Source organism: Wyeomyia smithii, chromosome 2 (genome assembly GCF_029784165.1).
Source record: "Wyeomyia smithii strain HCP4-BCI-WySm-NY-G18 chromosome 2, ASM2978416v1, whole genome shotgun sequence".
NCBI lineage: Eukaryota > Metazoa > Arthropoda > Insecta > Diptera > Culicidae > Wyeomyia > Wyeomyia smithii.
Window position 1 is genome coordinate 114,499,078 of NC_073695.1, and position 15,757 is coordinate 114,514,834.

The following is a 15,757-nucleotide window of genomic DNA, read 5'->3' on the forward strand; positions in this document are numbered from 1 at the left end:
CGTGTGCCATTCTACTAGCTTGTACTGCACTGCAGCTGCCTACTAACCGGTACAGGTTTCCGCTGATCGTTATTACAGTTGCAACAAAATGATTGCACGCAAGATTATGATTGCAGCAGAGCGGTAGAGCGCAGCGCGAACGACGCAGTGTTGGGCTTTGCTTGCCAAAGTATCGATGGAGGCTTTTACAGAGTTCATACTTTCGTCCGTCACTACTGGAAATATCGTTCCGTCCAACAGCCAATCAGGTAATAGGTTTTACTTTGCCTTCTAGGCAATGTGAAAAATGAACAAAAGATGTTGGTTAATAAGCGCAACGTGTGGCTTTCGATTCAATATATGCTGGAAGGGTAAGCCGAAACGGAACGTCTACCTTCAACCGATCGGTGTTACAGTTTTAGTTGCAACGTTTCTGATTTGAACATAAATTACCAGAGGTTCAAGGACATACCACCGGTGGCTATGCTGTTCTAATGGTTCCAGCACTGCGTGTTAGGCGATTTAGTGAAACACATTTGATCGGTAATTGTAAAGTAGCAGAAACAAACTAAATGGATAAACGGTATCTGCAATGTACGCAGAGAAAAAAAATACTTCCACCAACAGTACGTTGCTGAATACTATTGTAATGAATAACAACGAATACAAAAAAAAAAGACAAATTTGTAGAAAGCGTATGAAAGCTAATAAGCTGGAAAGTTGTCTGTATGTTTTTTTTATATTGGTTATTAGCGTTGATGTTTTGTAAAGCATCATATAAAAATTTTGAAAACAATGATTAAACTGAAAACAAGATGATTCAAACTTGAAAAAGCATAATTCTAAACAGAAATTATCATTATAATCTTTGCTCACAGTCACAGCATATTATATCACGGGTAATCACCCGTGTGTTGTTCGCGATGAATCTGAATAACCATAATAAATGTATGAAAAATTGCAAATGCACAAATGAAATTGATTCATTGCTAATGCATCAATTCAATAAGAACATCACTATGTGAGTCCCTATGCATCTGGGACGAAGGGTTTGTTGAGACTATGTTACGGATTTGATTTTTTAGTTAACTGCGCATTCCGAAAAGGTGGATGCCATTCTCTTCGTCACCAAGGCAGCCGAGATAGTACTCCAGTATAAAAAAACATTCGCTATTGCGCAATTGCCACGCTGGTCATGAGAAACCCGTTCAATAGCGCCAGCTGGGACCTACGCGCTTCGGAGTTGTAAAGTGCCTGGGCTACTGTACAAGATTCTAAATAATCACTTCTAGAATCGAATACTGGTTTACAACACACATGAGGGTCAGAAATGCTTTTGCACCGCAGATGGAACTTTGCGGGGTCCGGTATTGGGGAATGACATGTATGACGATGTGTTGAAACTCAAGCTTACTCCGGGAGCGGCGATTGTAGGCATGGCAGACGATATAACTCTAGAAGTCTACGGCGATTCAATCAACGAGGTCAAATTGAAAGCCATGCTATCCATACGCTGGTTGAGGATTGGATGCACTCGGGGTCTTCGTAAAGAACAACCGTAAGTCAACAAGAGGCGTCGATTAGTGTTGGTGGATGCATTATTATTTCAAAGCGATCCCTAAAGCTCTTGGGGGTGATGGTCGACGACAAGCTTACGTTTGGGAGCCTCGTTGACTATGCCTGTAGAAAAGCTTTTACGACTATAACGACATTATCACGCATGATGTCAAATAACTCTGCGGTATACGGTAGCAGACGCAAGCTGCTTGCTACCGTGACAACGTCCATATTCTGGCATGGCGGGCCTGTGTAGTCGAAAGCGTTGGGTACTTCGAGGTACCATGGTAAACTGGAATGTACCTACAGGCTTATATGCCTGAGGGTCGTATGGACGTACCGAGCCTTGTCATATTAGGCAATATGCGTCTTAGTTGGCATGATGCCTATCAGCATCATCCCCAAGGAGAATGTAGAGTGCTTCGATCAACGTGACACAAGAAATAGCCAGGTTGCTTTTGTTTTTTCTGACTTTTATATTTTATTATTATTAAATATTATTTCGTCAAGTCAATAATTATAATACTGCCCCTGTTTACATAGTTGACGTAACAACCAACACCATCATTGCGAGAAAAACGAGTTTTTGTTATTTTAACCCAAATCATTATATTGAGATACATTTTCAACAAAATAGTCTGTCAATTTTATGAAGATTGATGTTTGAAAAGAGGCCCCATGGATTATATGAGTCGGCCCGTGGTAATTGATCCAGAAAAACCGCTACGCCAGTTTATGCGAATAAACATGTAATTTTCTCGCAGATTGTTCGCATAGCTTGGCGTAAAAACTTGACTACTTCCTACTCTGCCTCGCAGTTGATTCAGTTTTATCAACCGTGTTTCGGTCAAACGTCAGTTATTGTCCATCGGCAGTTTCAATTAGACAAACACGCACAAACACACATACTAACACACACACAAACACATGCATGAAGACTAACATTTACGCTAAGGTGGGTAATCGTTACATGGAAAAATGCAAACTTGACAGCACAGAGCCAGGACAAAGTTTTTCTTTGGTTCAATTTAGGCCCCCAGACAATACTAAACCTGCCGGATATGGATTTCTCGTGCCTCTGATTGGTGCATTACATATGCATGTACATAAATTTGTATGAAAGTTAGTATAGGAAAACTTTTGCGCATGTTTCTTTGTAGAGAGCAATCGATCAATGCACTTCCGGTAGTGTCAGGATTGTTTGGGGCCCCAAATAGAACCTTAAAAACGTTCTGGCAAATCGATTAAGTTTACCCACCGTATTATACAAACACGTTTTAATTATTTCATCTGATGCAAATATCCACTAGTAGGGGGAAAGGACACGGTGACTTTACACCTTCCTGAGGCTGAGTGTTTTGTGAAAATATTAATATACAATACAATTATTCAATCCCACTTTCACCTTTACCTTTTTCCATGGAATATTTGTCGAATTAAACGACTTAACTCAGACAAACAGACAGTAGTTAGACAGTCGAATAAAACGATTCAACATAAACAATTGCACCTTGTATGGAGTGACGCCAGTTTTTGCAACCAATTGGCAGTTACGCCAAAACGTTTTTCCAATATTTCTCAAAAGTTTCAGAACAAAATGGTTTTCTTTTTGTTTGTAGTGTATGTATCTTAGGAAAAGGAAGCTGAATCATCGAAAAAGTGCATTTTGGTCATTTTGGCTCTTACGTCAACTATGTAAACAGGGGCAGAATAGTCATTAGATCGTATTTTCGAAAAGTTTTCACAATTTGCCTGTGATGGGCTCATGCAAAAACTAATGTAATATAAAAAATGACTGAAGATGGCAGAACTTCGTCCAGGTACTTTGCTTGGTATTTTCATAGCTGGTATTGGTAATAAAATTGTCTTTGAATTCAAAACAAATTAGCTTTCCACGAACAGTAATGGCGGATGGTTTTGACACATAATGGAAGTTGTCAAACTACTTGAGAATTTCAGCGTATACTACCCTAATTATTATGAAAAATTATGATGGAATCCCTAACCTGGCAATCAGGCTGGCGATAAAAACGCCCTCCGGGCTGTTTTTGGCAGCCATGCAAAGGTGCCTAGATGACTGCCTCTTCCCGTAGAGGTAGAAGCGGCAGAGATTGGTCTTACTGCCGAAGGCTGGGAAACAACCAGGGGTCCCATCGGCATACAGGCCTATCTGGCTACTGGACATTGCGGGCAAAGTGCTTGAGAGAATTATCCTCAACAGCCTGGTGAGGTACATGGAGGGTGTAAACAGTCTGGCAAGTAACCAGTTCGGTTTCCAGAAGGGCAGGTCCACGCTGGATGCTATCCTCTCCGTCACCAAGATGGTGGAGATAGCACTTCAGCGCAAGAGAAGGGAATACGCTATTGCGTAATCGTCACGCTTGACGTGAAGAATGCGTTCAATAGCGCCAGTTGGGACTCCATAGCGCTCGCGCTCAGGAGCATCCACGTACCGGTGTCGCTGTACAAGATTCTGGAAAACTACTTCCAGAATCGAGTACTGGTTTACAACACAGAGGAGGGTCAGAAGTGCGTCCCAATCACCGCCGGGGTTCCGCAAGGTTCAATCCTGGGTCCGGTGTTGTGGAACGTCATGTATGACGGGGTGTTCAAACTAAAGTTTTCTTGTAGGGGTTGTGATCGACGGCTTTGCAGACGACATAACGCTAGAGGTTTACGGCGAGTCGATCGAAGAGGTCTAGTTGACGGCTGCGCATTGCATAAGGAAGGTCGAGGACTGGATGCGCTCCAGGAAACTGGAGCTCGCGCACCATAAGACGGAGGTCACGGTTGTGAACAACCGTAAATCAGAGCAACACCTCAAAGCGATCGTTGAAGCTTTTGGGGGTTATGGTCGACGACAAGCTCACGTTCGGGAGCCACGTCGACTATGCTTGTAAAAGGGCCTCATCGGCTATTGCAGCACTATCTCGTATGATGTCCAATAGCTCAGTGGTCTATTGCAGTAAGCGAAGACTTCTTGCCAGCGTGGTTTCGTCCATACTTAGGTATGGCGGGCCAGTATGGTCCAGAGCGCTAGGTACTAACAGTTACCGCGGTAAACTGGAAAGTACCTACAGGCTCATGTGCCTGAGAGTTGTGAGTGCGTATCGTACGGTGTCATACGATGCAATGTGTGTCTTGTCTGGCATGATGCCTATCAGCATCGCCATCAAGGAGGACAGAGAGTGTTTCGACCAACGTGACACAAGGGGCATACGAGGCACCAGAAGGTCATTCTTGATGCTCCGTTGGCAGAGGGAATGGTCTAATTCCACAAAGGGCAGATGGACGCACCGACTTATACCGGAGATATCCGGCTGGGTCGGAAGGCGACATGGCGAGGTGAACTTCCACCTGACACAGATCCTGTCAGGCCATGGTTGCTTCAGGCAATATCTGCACAGGTTCAGGCACGTGGGGCCCCTCATGTGTTCCGAGTGCGTGGAAGAGGAGGAGACTGCAGAGCATGTCTTTTTCGTATGCCCCCGTTTCGTAAGAGCGAGGGGCAACATGATGGCTGTGAGCGGGCCTGGCACTACTCCGGACAATCTTGTCCGGAGGATGTGCGACGACCCGGACATCTGGAACGCGGCCTGTGCGGCCGCCTCCCAGATTGTCCTGGAGCTACAACGTCTGTGGCGGGTCAATCACCAACACGCCAGTGGTAGCTAACTACCAGTCTCCAGGTAGTTAGCTAGGAGGTTATAAGAGTAAAGAGGGTGCATCACGCACAAAAGCCACTTCCCGACGTAATACTTAACCGTCGTTCCGGGAAGACCAGGGCTGGAGACTGGAGGGGTTTTAGTGGAGCGGGACAGGGATCAGTAGGTGTCTGGGGGAGTGTAACTACCCCAGCATCTCTCCCCTAGTCTCATCCCCACACCCTGAGTTCTCTTCTCAGGTCTCAGGTGTTTCCCCGCTACCTTTGAAAAAAAAAATACGCTGGAGTGCTACCTCGGCCGTCTTGATGACGAAGAGAATAGCATCCACCGTGGACCTACCTTTGGGAAAGTCGAGTAGGTTGCTTGACGGACCGGTTTCTCTCTCGGTGAATCTCACAAATCTTTTGAGGATTACCCTCTCAAGCATCATGCACCTGTGTCTAGCAGACAGATTGGTCTATATGCCGATGGGTCACCTGGTGGTTTCCCAAACTTCGGTGGTAATACCAGTCTCTATCGCTTCCACTTATACGGGAAGTGGCAGTCGTCTTAGCGTTCCTGCATGACACAGCGGCCGAAGACCAGGGATTTGGCTTGTGATGTGGGAAAAGTCCCTCAATGATCCGCTTCAACCTCACTGGTGATTGTTCTACCGGGGCTGACGTGCTTCTGATCCTGGTCGCAAAGACCCTATAAGCGTCATGGGTTCGTATTGACTGACACTGTCGCAAAATCTAGTGAAACAGGCTCGTTTACTGGCCTCTATTGCGCTCGTGTAGCAACAAGTTGGGGACCCTCCCTTCTTCGAGGTCCCAACTTGTTACTTCCGCAAATACATCAACATCAAAATGACATATCTTCCAGCCGCGAGTGGTTGGGTTTCGTGCCGCCTCGTGTCTACGCTATAGCTGACCGACTGGTGGTCGCTATTAGTGTGGCCGTTGTCTACCCCTTCATTTCGTGATCAGTTCCGGGCTGCCGAACGTCACGTCGATGATTGACTCTGCTCCGTTTCTGCTGTAAATGCTTTTAGCACCGACATTGACCAGATCTAAGCTGAGCTTCACCATCTCGGACTTATCCGCTACTTATCGACATCTCGGACTTATCCGCTACCCAGTTACCGTTTCTGGTAACCGTAGGGGTCCAATACGATGGCAATGTCCGACAACGACTCAGTGGCTGCTTGGTGTACCAGTTGCTGTGCCACGTAGTAGTGGTTAAGGTTTAATAGCGTCGCACTCACATCTACGGTTTAGTAGCCGGCCTGCTAGCCGGGTACTCCCATGGCGTGCTTAACATCCCGCTTACTGGTGCATACTAAGTACTTGAGAGGCGTCCCGCAGTCCCGAGTTTCGTGGCCTACACCACCGCAGCGTCGGCACGACATAGACTAGACCTGTCGGGCCCTTCACACGACCAGCATTTATGTCCCCTCTCGAAGCACCTAAAGCAAACATCAGCCTGTTGGAAGATGCCCAGCGAGTATAGCGACCAACCGACCTTTAGCTTGGTTTTCTTCAGGGCTTGCTTCTGTCGCCGAAACCCCCCGTTGCGGCGAGAAGGGTTGTGAACAACAAACCGTTTCATATCGAGCGAAAAAGGCCAAGCGAACAAAATGACAATCAGGATGTAAGCATCCGTAAACGTCATCATTTTAATCAGTTTCGATAGCAAGTAAAACACTGTAAAATCGCATATCAGTCGCAAGTTAAAGAAATTTACTATATTTAAACAAATAGTCGTTCCACAGTCCGGAATAATATTAAATTCAGTACTGCTCACCACGTAGTAAGTGGTATATATAAAGCAGGTTATAAGGCAAAGATACGTTGCTGAAATTAGTTATAAAATTATACTTACCTGTAACTTAACCTAAAACACACAGGAAATACTTACCGCTGATCGTTGTTCATCGCTGGTGGACCTAAAAAGAGAAGAGTTAGAAGGTTTTCCTGAGAGGTAGAAGGGATAAGTAGAAGGATTTCGGATATAAAAACCAAGAAACACTGAATAAGTAAGAAATTATACATTATCTTTAACACTTCGTTAGAACTTAAAATATATTACAGCTTTGTAGCTGCTAAGTAAGCAACTAAAAAGACGGTGTTTGTTTCGACGTCGGGAATAGCTTCTTTCTGTTGATGGAAGCTTTACGGTGGCAACCTGGGTCCCAGAAGGATCCTTCCGGAGGCAAATTGCCTCTACGGCCACCACCAGTCCACATTATAGACACTATATATATAGACCTGCGGACTGAATCGCAGCGAGCCAAAACAACTGTCAAACGAGCGAGCCAAAATGAACATAATGAAAAATTCTCATCAAACAAATAACAACAATATAAAAAACCAGCGATTCCAGTGTTGCTGTCATTCACTTCGCAGGTCTATATATAGTGTCTATAGTTCACATTCCTTTTCGAGGGCTTGTGCAATGTGATTTTGTCCAGGTTCTTAATCTGTAGAGTCACCTCTGGTGTAAGGTCCCGAACTTGCACGCTCTTCCGTAATACTTTTTAGGCTACCTCTTTGTAGGTAGCTCCATTTCCCTTCGTGTCTCTGCAAAGTTCTAGGATCATTTCGTCGGTACGAGATCGACAAATGGTCCGAAAACCCTCACCCAGACCTCTGAGTACTTTGACACGTCAGTTTTGAATATGAGCGCGTCACCTCACTTCCTCACTTTTCGCAGTACACTAAGGTCGCTTTTACGCGGTTTTTTTTCACGCGGGTTTTTTTTACGCGGATTCCGGAATTTACGCGGATTCCGGAATTTACGCGGTATTTTTTTTACCCGGATTTCGGTTTCCCTTCACTCGGAATGCAAAATTAACGATGGTTTTTTTACGCGGATTCCGGAATTTACGCGGTTTTTTACGCGGATTCCAGAATTTACGCGGTTTTTTTTACGCGGCACGTATCCCCCGCGTAAAAAGCGACTTTAGTATATCTCGGCGCGGTTTGTGCGTTTTCCACGGGTTTTTCGCTTTTGCCGTTTGTCCATCACGATAGTCCATTTTCCGTTGCCCGTGGTGTCCCTATTGGATTTTTCATTCGTGAGCCCAACATTCTCTGCTGACGGACCAGCCGGTGGACTTGTCAACCTCCTTTTGGTGCGTTCTGTAGAACAAACCTCGACGAATGATAATGCGACCGTCTGTGTGCATAAAGACACGGTTGCATTTTCGCACTGGGAAGCACTTTGGCATTTTTAAGCCTTTTTTCTGCCGTTTCCGCACGCTTTGTAAGTGCAGCGTAGTCCACCCTCTCACTGTTAATGCAGATGCGTAGCAATAGATGACTCTGTTTCAAGTGCTTCGAGACATTGCTACGGCAGTCCGCAAACTCGATTATGGCATCGAGAGCCGACAGTGCCGCCACTCTAGGTAGTGTTTCCATCTCTGATTGGACTGCCGCTATCAAAAGGTCGCCGGAACCACGTTCGTTGTCAGGGTTAGCTCTAGGCCTGCCTTACTACCCCCTTTGACCATCCGTTAGTCCGGGTGGAAACCACTGGATGCCACCTCTCCACTATCAGTGCGACAATCCTTCCAGTAACGTTGCGATGACATACACGCCATGCACGTGTGAAGGCACCGTCGTTCTGGTTTTGAAGTGGACGAAGAATTCTCTAATTTGTGGTGTCCACACTGTCCCCTATGAATTTTGCAGCCCTTGACAGGTCCTTCGTGTGAGAGTCCCGAGGCTATGCTCCCTCCCACGGTTTGAGAGAAGACGCCGTGGTCTCCAGCCATCTAACTGTGTCGTTGTCGGTACTGTCAAGTTGTAAGATACGTACCAGTGTTAACTGTTCAGAGATAAGGAAAGAAACTGAATAGTCGATCGAGTCAATCGACAGGCTTGTGGCCTACATTTCCTTTTAGGATGCTCCTGACGTTTGTCGCGGTGCAGATGGCTTCATGCATGCCAGATCTCGAGGGTTTTTGCAAATCGGGCTCTTGGCGCTTGTTTGGCGAAGCCGTCTCAGTCAACCGTTGTCGCTTGTTTGCGACCTCACATGAGCGATTAGTCTGGTAGACTGGTTGACGAACTAAGTCTGTGGCCTCCTCGTGTGAGTGGCTCAGGCTCTTTCCAAACGTCGCCGTTGCAATTGGGAGAGCCATTTGACAGCAGCAAGAGGTGATTAGATGTGAAAACCAAGGCCCTCCATCCAGTGATTCGCTGTCGAGGTTAAAGTTCTCCGGCTGGCTTTGTGGAGCTACACGCCTTGGAGCGTGTTAGTTGCTTTTGCTCCGGTTTGGACGGCTAGAAATTTGTTAACCTAACCCTACTCCCCCCCCCCCCTCCCCCCTCATCATTCGCTCACGGCCCGTGTCACATTTCACCGTAGCTTAGGGGTTTAACCATTAGATTTTTACGTAACAGCCATGGTTAAGAGCTATTACAACCATCCTCCTTTCCAGGAGCTTTGGAATCTCTGCTCCAATTCTCAATCATTGAAGTCTATTCGTGGAATTTGTGGAGCGAGATGTCGGCACGCGGCGAAAATGCACCCCAAAATTGAATATGCAACCTTGAGAGAAATGTTCGAAACATAAAATACACAAACTTCAAATGTTTTGTTCAATTTTTATTTGTAATGTAAAAGAAAAAAGATGATTCGTAGGGTGCATATCAAATAAAAATAACATTTGCGTTCACCTATTGTGAACAATATTTGTCGTTTTCAATTCATGATGGTATCTACAATCATGATTAATACACATTTGGCAAATGTGCACAGCAGTTTCCACCGCAACAAAAGCTACAGAAATTATTACAACTAAGTTATCAGCGACAACAAGCGTAATTAATTTTTTCCTGTGAATTACTACACTTAACACATCCTTTAGAATATTTTTTAAAGACTAGATGCAACCTACTCTCATCCGACTTAACCTACGATACGTGAAATGAGTGTATCTAGACGCTGGTAATCTATCAACCATTTCCCCACTTTTCAAGACACCAGTTTTTAACTTAAGAGTGTAATTGTTGCTTTATCATCTGTACTGTTTTCGTCGTCCTCCTAGAATGTAGTACTTTATTAACAAGTTCACACGTAACCATTTTGTACACTTACATCGAACCCAAAGCAATTGGACATGTCCTCTTCGCTCTTCATTTTCTTTATGTTGCGGGTTGAGTACCGTGTCTTCTGTGCCTTTGGCTCTAAGGTCGACATGAGCACATCCGCTGTAATGAAAACAAAGTTTTTAGATCATGGCAAAAACTAGCAAATAATGGTCTTACTTTCATTGAATATAAATTCATCGTTATTCTCCGGTAGATCAATGTCTTCTTCGCTTTCGCTTTCCGTTTCTGTCTGTTCTTCCGCTTCCTCATCTATATGTTTATTACCAGAGGTGCGCTTTTTCTTAGAGTTCTGTTCATCTTCGTCTTGTAACTGAATCACTTCCAATACTACATACTGACCATCCTCGCCTTCCACCGTCATAACGCTCTGTTCATTGACTTCATCTTCATCATTTTCATCTTCATGTTCCAGACGAATTCTAACTCGCTTCTGGCGCCCCTCCTTGAGAGCCTGCTGTTGCTCTCGAGCTGACGATTCCGGATCATGCAGAGCCATGTGTCGAATGAGATTACCTTTGTGTCGGAACGATCGAGGACAGCTGGGACATTTATGGGTTTTAGCCTTTGGTGCGGGAACGATATAGTCCGGGTTATGGTACAGATTAACATGTCGTCTAAGGAGTTGCTTCTGTCGGAAGGACTGATCGCAACTGTCACACTGGAACGGTTTTTGGTCCGTATGTACTAGCAAATGCGATTCAAGGTGTCGCGCTGAAATCGATGCGTACGGACAGAGATCACACTTGTAGCATTTTTCACCTTCGTGAGTTTTGGTGTGCATTTTGTACGAATAGCGATCCTGATAAATTTTACTGCACCGTCGACATCGCATAGGCTTGTCCAACGGAGTATGCAGCTTTTGGACGTGTATTCGCAGATCAGTTTTACGACCACATGTCGTAGGGCACAGCTCGCAATGGAAAACGGGTTTATCGCCAACTGAAAATAACATTCGATTAACAATAGGACAATTTTAGCAAATTTTGAGTACAAAATGCTTCAAATAATCAATATTGATGACCTACAAATCAGTTGAACTGAACAAAACAATAGAACATGCGTTTCAAATCCCACATAATCAACAAACCATTAAACGCTCACCTTGGTGGATCATCTTGTGAGCCTTTAGCGAGTTGGACTGAGTGAAGCGAGCGTGACAAACATCACACTCGTATGGTTTTTCACCGGTGTGGATACGCAAATGCCGCTTCAGCTTGAAGGTGTCCGGTGATGCATACGTACAGTGAGGGCATTGATACGGTCGCTCACCAGTGTGACACCGGATATGGCGTTTTAGTTTACTTAGTTCAACACTAGCGTAATCGCATTCAGGACACTTATGTGGTTTCTCGTGCGTGTGCCTATAGCGAACGTGACGAACTAGTTCACCGGATGTAGTGAAACTGCTCTCACAATGCTTGCAGTGATGCGGCTTGGTACCGGTATGCGTGTTAACATGATTTTGAAGCGAAGCGAGCGTTTTAAAACCTCGTTCACAAACAGAACATTTGTGTGGCCTGTCATCCGAATGCGATTTCATGTGACGAGCAAGTAAAAATCGTTTAGTGGTCGTATAATTGCAGTAGTTGCACATATGCGTCACACGTCCAAGGCTCTGCGTTTTCATTTTACTAACATTGGGCTTCTGATCCGTCAGACCATAATCACCCTCTTCAAAGTCATAAACATGTTCATCTTCTTCTCCGTCTGCGGCTGCATCGCCATCGTCTTTCGCCTCATTCTGTTGGACGATAAACACGTAGCTTACATCCTCCGATTTCGGCTCTAGTTTACAATTTTCGGTAGCTGCACTTTCACTGCCCTCCTCGTCACCTTCAATTTCAGCATCCGGAGGTGCCGTTGTCAATACCGGTTCCGAATCCTTACTCGCTTGGTAATAGTAATTTCCACTCTGATCGACAAAGTAACACCCGCCCTCCTCTTCTTCGTCATCTTCTTCTTCTTCCATTTCTAACGGAATGACTTCTTTATCTCCATCATCTATTTCCTTGTTGAACGACTCCAGATAGGACTGAATCTCCGTACCTTCCGCTTTAACTCGAGCTTGCGACTTAGAAGCCATGCTGCTGAGGTATTGAAATTACCTGAAAATATTATGTGCAATATGAATAAGCGCTTGATTTGAAAGTGAAACAATGCATTTCTGTTCCTTTTTCAATGAATAATGTGATAAATGAATAAGAAATATAGAATTGAATTGCAATAAAAAAAACGTTAGTTAATATATAGACATAAATAATTAAAATGGGAATAATGATCATAGGTGCCAATTCTAGTAGTTCGAAAAAGCAATGTAGTAATTTTAGATATATTCATATTATTGCTTTACTTTACAGACTGCTTCGGAATACTTATTTCTTGCTACTGATCTTTCTAAATTGTTTGTGGAATTTTATTAGTTTTTTTGTCCTTGAGAAGCTCGATACCTTTTGGCACGGTTGGTAGAAATAAGTACCTAGTTCACTTTTAAATTATTACAAAAAAGAACATAGTTTTGAAGTACATTTGTTGATCAGTCAGTTGGTGTTTACAACGCTACTTATATAATAGTGTTTATGATTCGCTTCTTTTCATCACTTTTGATAGCCCGGCAGGTAAAATTCTCTCGATTTTGGCTCAGTTATCAAAATCCGAGATACGAGAGAAATTGGAATTTGGTTCCTTAAGGTAAATGCAAAAAATATGTTTTTAGGATTCAGACAAAGCCTGTGTAATAATAAAGTTGAATTTCATCACCCTGAAGATATTTCGGATTTTAGTGGTGTTGATATAGAAAAATCTGGAAATTCGTACAACAAAGTTAATACGAAATAATCTTATACTAATCCTTATAAGGATCAAATAGTTATAGTAGGATCAGTTCAAAGCCTCCCGAATGCGGCACATCAATAGTACTGACAAGTCCCAGATATATCCCATTTTAGATATAAGTGAAACAACCATGGTTTCTTTAAAACAAAAAATTAAGTAAATTGTGACGACACATATTTTTTTGAAGAAAATTATATTCAATGTAGCATTCCTTAAATAGTCAACACCCATTTCTGAACAGTTTGTATGATAGCGTATACAATCACAACATGTAAACTGTCATTTGACGATACTTTTCTTACCACTGTTCTTACTCTTATTCATTAACCGCTCTTTTGCTGATCGATCACGCCTCAACAAGGGAAAAATCGCCATGTTTATTTTTATCACAAAACCAGAAAACTTTTTACAAATAAATGTTTCCGAAATTTGATTATTTAAGCAAAAAACATTAAAACAATTAGTTTGTTTACAAAATAGATAATACATAGCTGCAGCAAGAGGGAGCCACTCGAAAAATTGCTAGAACTTCTCACTATGAGCGCTGTGATGCCATCTTGTAAAAAAAAATATGGCGTCATTTTCAAGCATTCTGTACAAACATGTATTGAAAAAATTCACTTGTTCTATCAACGAAGCCAGTATCAAGGTTCATAAACAAACAATTAAAAGATTATTTATATATTTTGGCAGAAATGCTTTGAATTATAAGCACTCACTAACTTTTCTTCAGCGGCAAAAAATTGTCACCAGCGCACTACCACTTTTGCTGTTTCCTCCTCGAGGGCGTTAGTTGCACGTTTCACGGACCGAACGAAACTGCTGCGCGGTGGTCAGAATCGAAAGCAAACGACTTGTTAACTACGAGTGACGTTTTAACGCAGATGTGAGAAAGAGAGAGGTTATAGTTTTCCTGCTGTCTTGAATACGAAAGAGGGCAACCTTACGGAAAACTGCAGAAATGTACCAAAAGTGCGGTAAGTTCACGAAACATCAATGTCAGATCATAAGATGGGCGATACTAGTATCGATACTATAGAAATCGATTCCCAGACAGGGTACTCAGATTTCGAAGTTCGAAAACCATAGATTTTAATAACTACGCCACACCTATGCACAGATAACAGACATTCATGTTCAGATAAAAGAATTGAAAATCATGTGTAAAAATTTGAATCAAAATACGATAAAACACTAACGACATCTGTGGTGTCCTAGTTGCACTGCCTAAATGTTACCATTTCGACATTTTATCAATATCAGTGTCTGGCTGGCGAGCCTCACATAGCGGAAACATTACAACACAGACAAACAGACTTGCCTCTTCGAAGAAAAAACTTGTGCGCCACCATGTGAGCTAATTGCCTACTAACTTATTTTCGTAAAACGGTTTTTGTCTTTGCTAATGGGTGTGCACCTAGGACAGGATGTGACAAGAGAAACCAAAAATCACCCGAAGTTCTGTCAAAGTGAAAGCCCTCTCTGATTGGTCGATTTTATTTAGCGCACTGTTAAGTTTTATTATTAGGCGGTAGGGTTGGCCGTGCTGCAAAAAGTTTCGATATTCTTGGTTTACACTGTTTCTGCATACCAAGTGGATGAACTGAGTTTCGAGTAATGAATACGCACGCTTGTTTAGAGCGACACTAGCGGCATTATTGCCAACTAAGCAAAATTTCAAAAAAATCGTTATTTTTCTGGTCGATGAAATCGCCATCGAGCGGCATATTTGTTTGTCTGTGTTAACACACAGAATCATTGTTTTGGGGAAAATTGTAAACTAGGTTGTTTAGCTGCTCACGGATTTCTGATTTTTATATTAGATTAAAGAGTGTAATTTTCTGAGCTAAACGTCATTTTTTAAAATTTTATTTCATTGTTCTTCAATTTTTAATAAAAATAAAAATCGCTCCAAATAGCTACAATGACAGTTGGTATGTGGGCGAACTGTCATTGTAGCTATTTCGAGTAGATTTCGAGAAGTTTTTATTCGTGATTGAAAAATTGAATGACAACGATATAAAATTTTTGAAAATCACGTTTTGCTTAGAAAATGCAGCTCTTTCAGATAACATAAAAAACTGATATAGATAAATAATCCAATTCTTCGTCTCTTCCTCACCAGGGATTCCAAATGTGCAGATTAATCTGCAAAACGTAGATTTTAAAGTCCGTGTGCAGATTTTGATTGATTTGCAGATATTTGCTGTTTTTCCACAGTTTCTGCAGATTTTTCTTATAGTCTCCTTATATTTGCGCAGATTTTCTCAAAATGTGTGCAGATTTTTACAGACTTTGACCTGTGTGAGCGACATTTTTTCGAATCAAGAATAGTTTTTTTTTCAGATTTCGAGCACATTTTTCCGAGTTTTCGAACAGTTGCAGACATACTCCAAAAACATCTGGCATCTTTGCTCCTCACAGAATTAGCTTGGTGTCCCGCGTTGAAGCTTTATGCTACAGGTAGAGTGCCTATATATAACTAGAGTGGCGCCGTGTCATCCAAAGTAACGCTGGTAACACTGGTAACACTGAACATCCTTTCTCTTTTCCCCACACGTGTTTAATAGGTTGTTTGCTCAATTGGAATGACACTGACAGATAATTTTCATTCCAATTTTGACA

The 15,757-nt window shown here is 42.9% G+C and overlaps 1 protein-coding gene across 4 annotated transcripts; it reads right to left on the reverse strand.

The window, feature by feature from the left end:
• Positions 1-9,773: 9,773 nt before the first annotated feature.
• LOC129724567 (transcriptional repressor CTCF-like) lies at positions 9,774-14,062 on the reverse strand. Of its 4 annotated transcripts, none has more exons than XM_055679556.1 (5): positions 13,852-14,062; positions 11,402-12,405; positions 10,457-11,239; positions 10,287-10,399; positions 9,774-10,232 (listed from the first exon to the last, which is right to left on the reverse strand). In XM_055679556.1, the coding sequence occupies exons 2-5, from the start codon at positions 12,381-12,383 to the stop codon at positions 10,179-10,181; spliced, it is 1,932 nt and encodes a 643-aa protein (XP_055535531.1). In that variant the 5' UTR covers positions 12,384-12,405; positions 13,852-14,062; the 3' UTR covers positions 9,774-10,178. The 4 variants fall into 4 exon arrangements, with proteins under 4 accessions (XP_055535531.1, XP_055535532.1, XP_055535530.1 ...); XM_055679557.1 differs by having other exon boundaries at positions 13,754-14,062; XM_055679555.1 differs by having other exon boundaries at positions 13,856-14,060.
• Between the last annotated feature and the right edge of the window lie 1,695 nt (positions 14,063-15,757).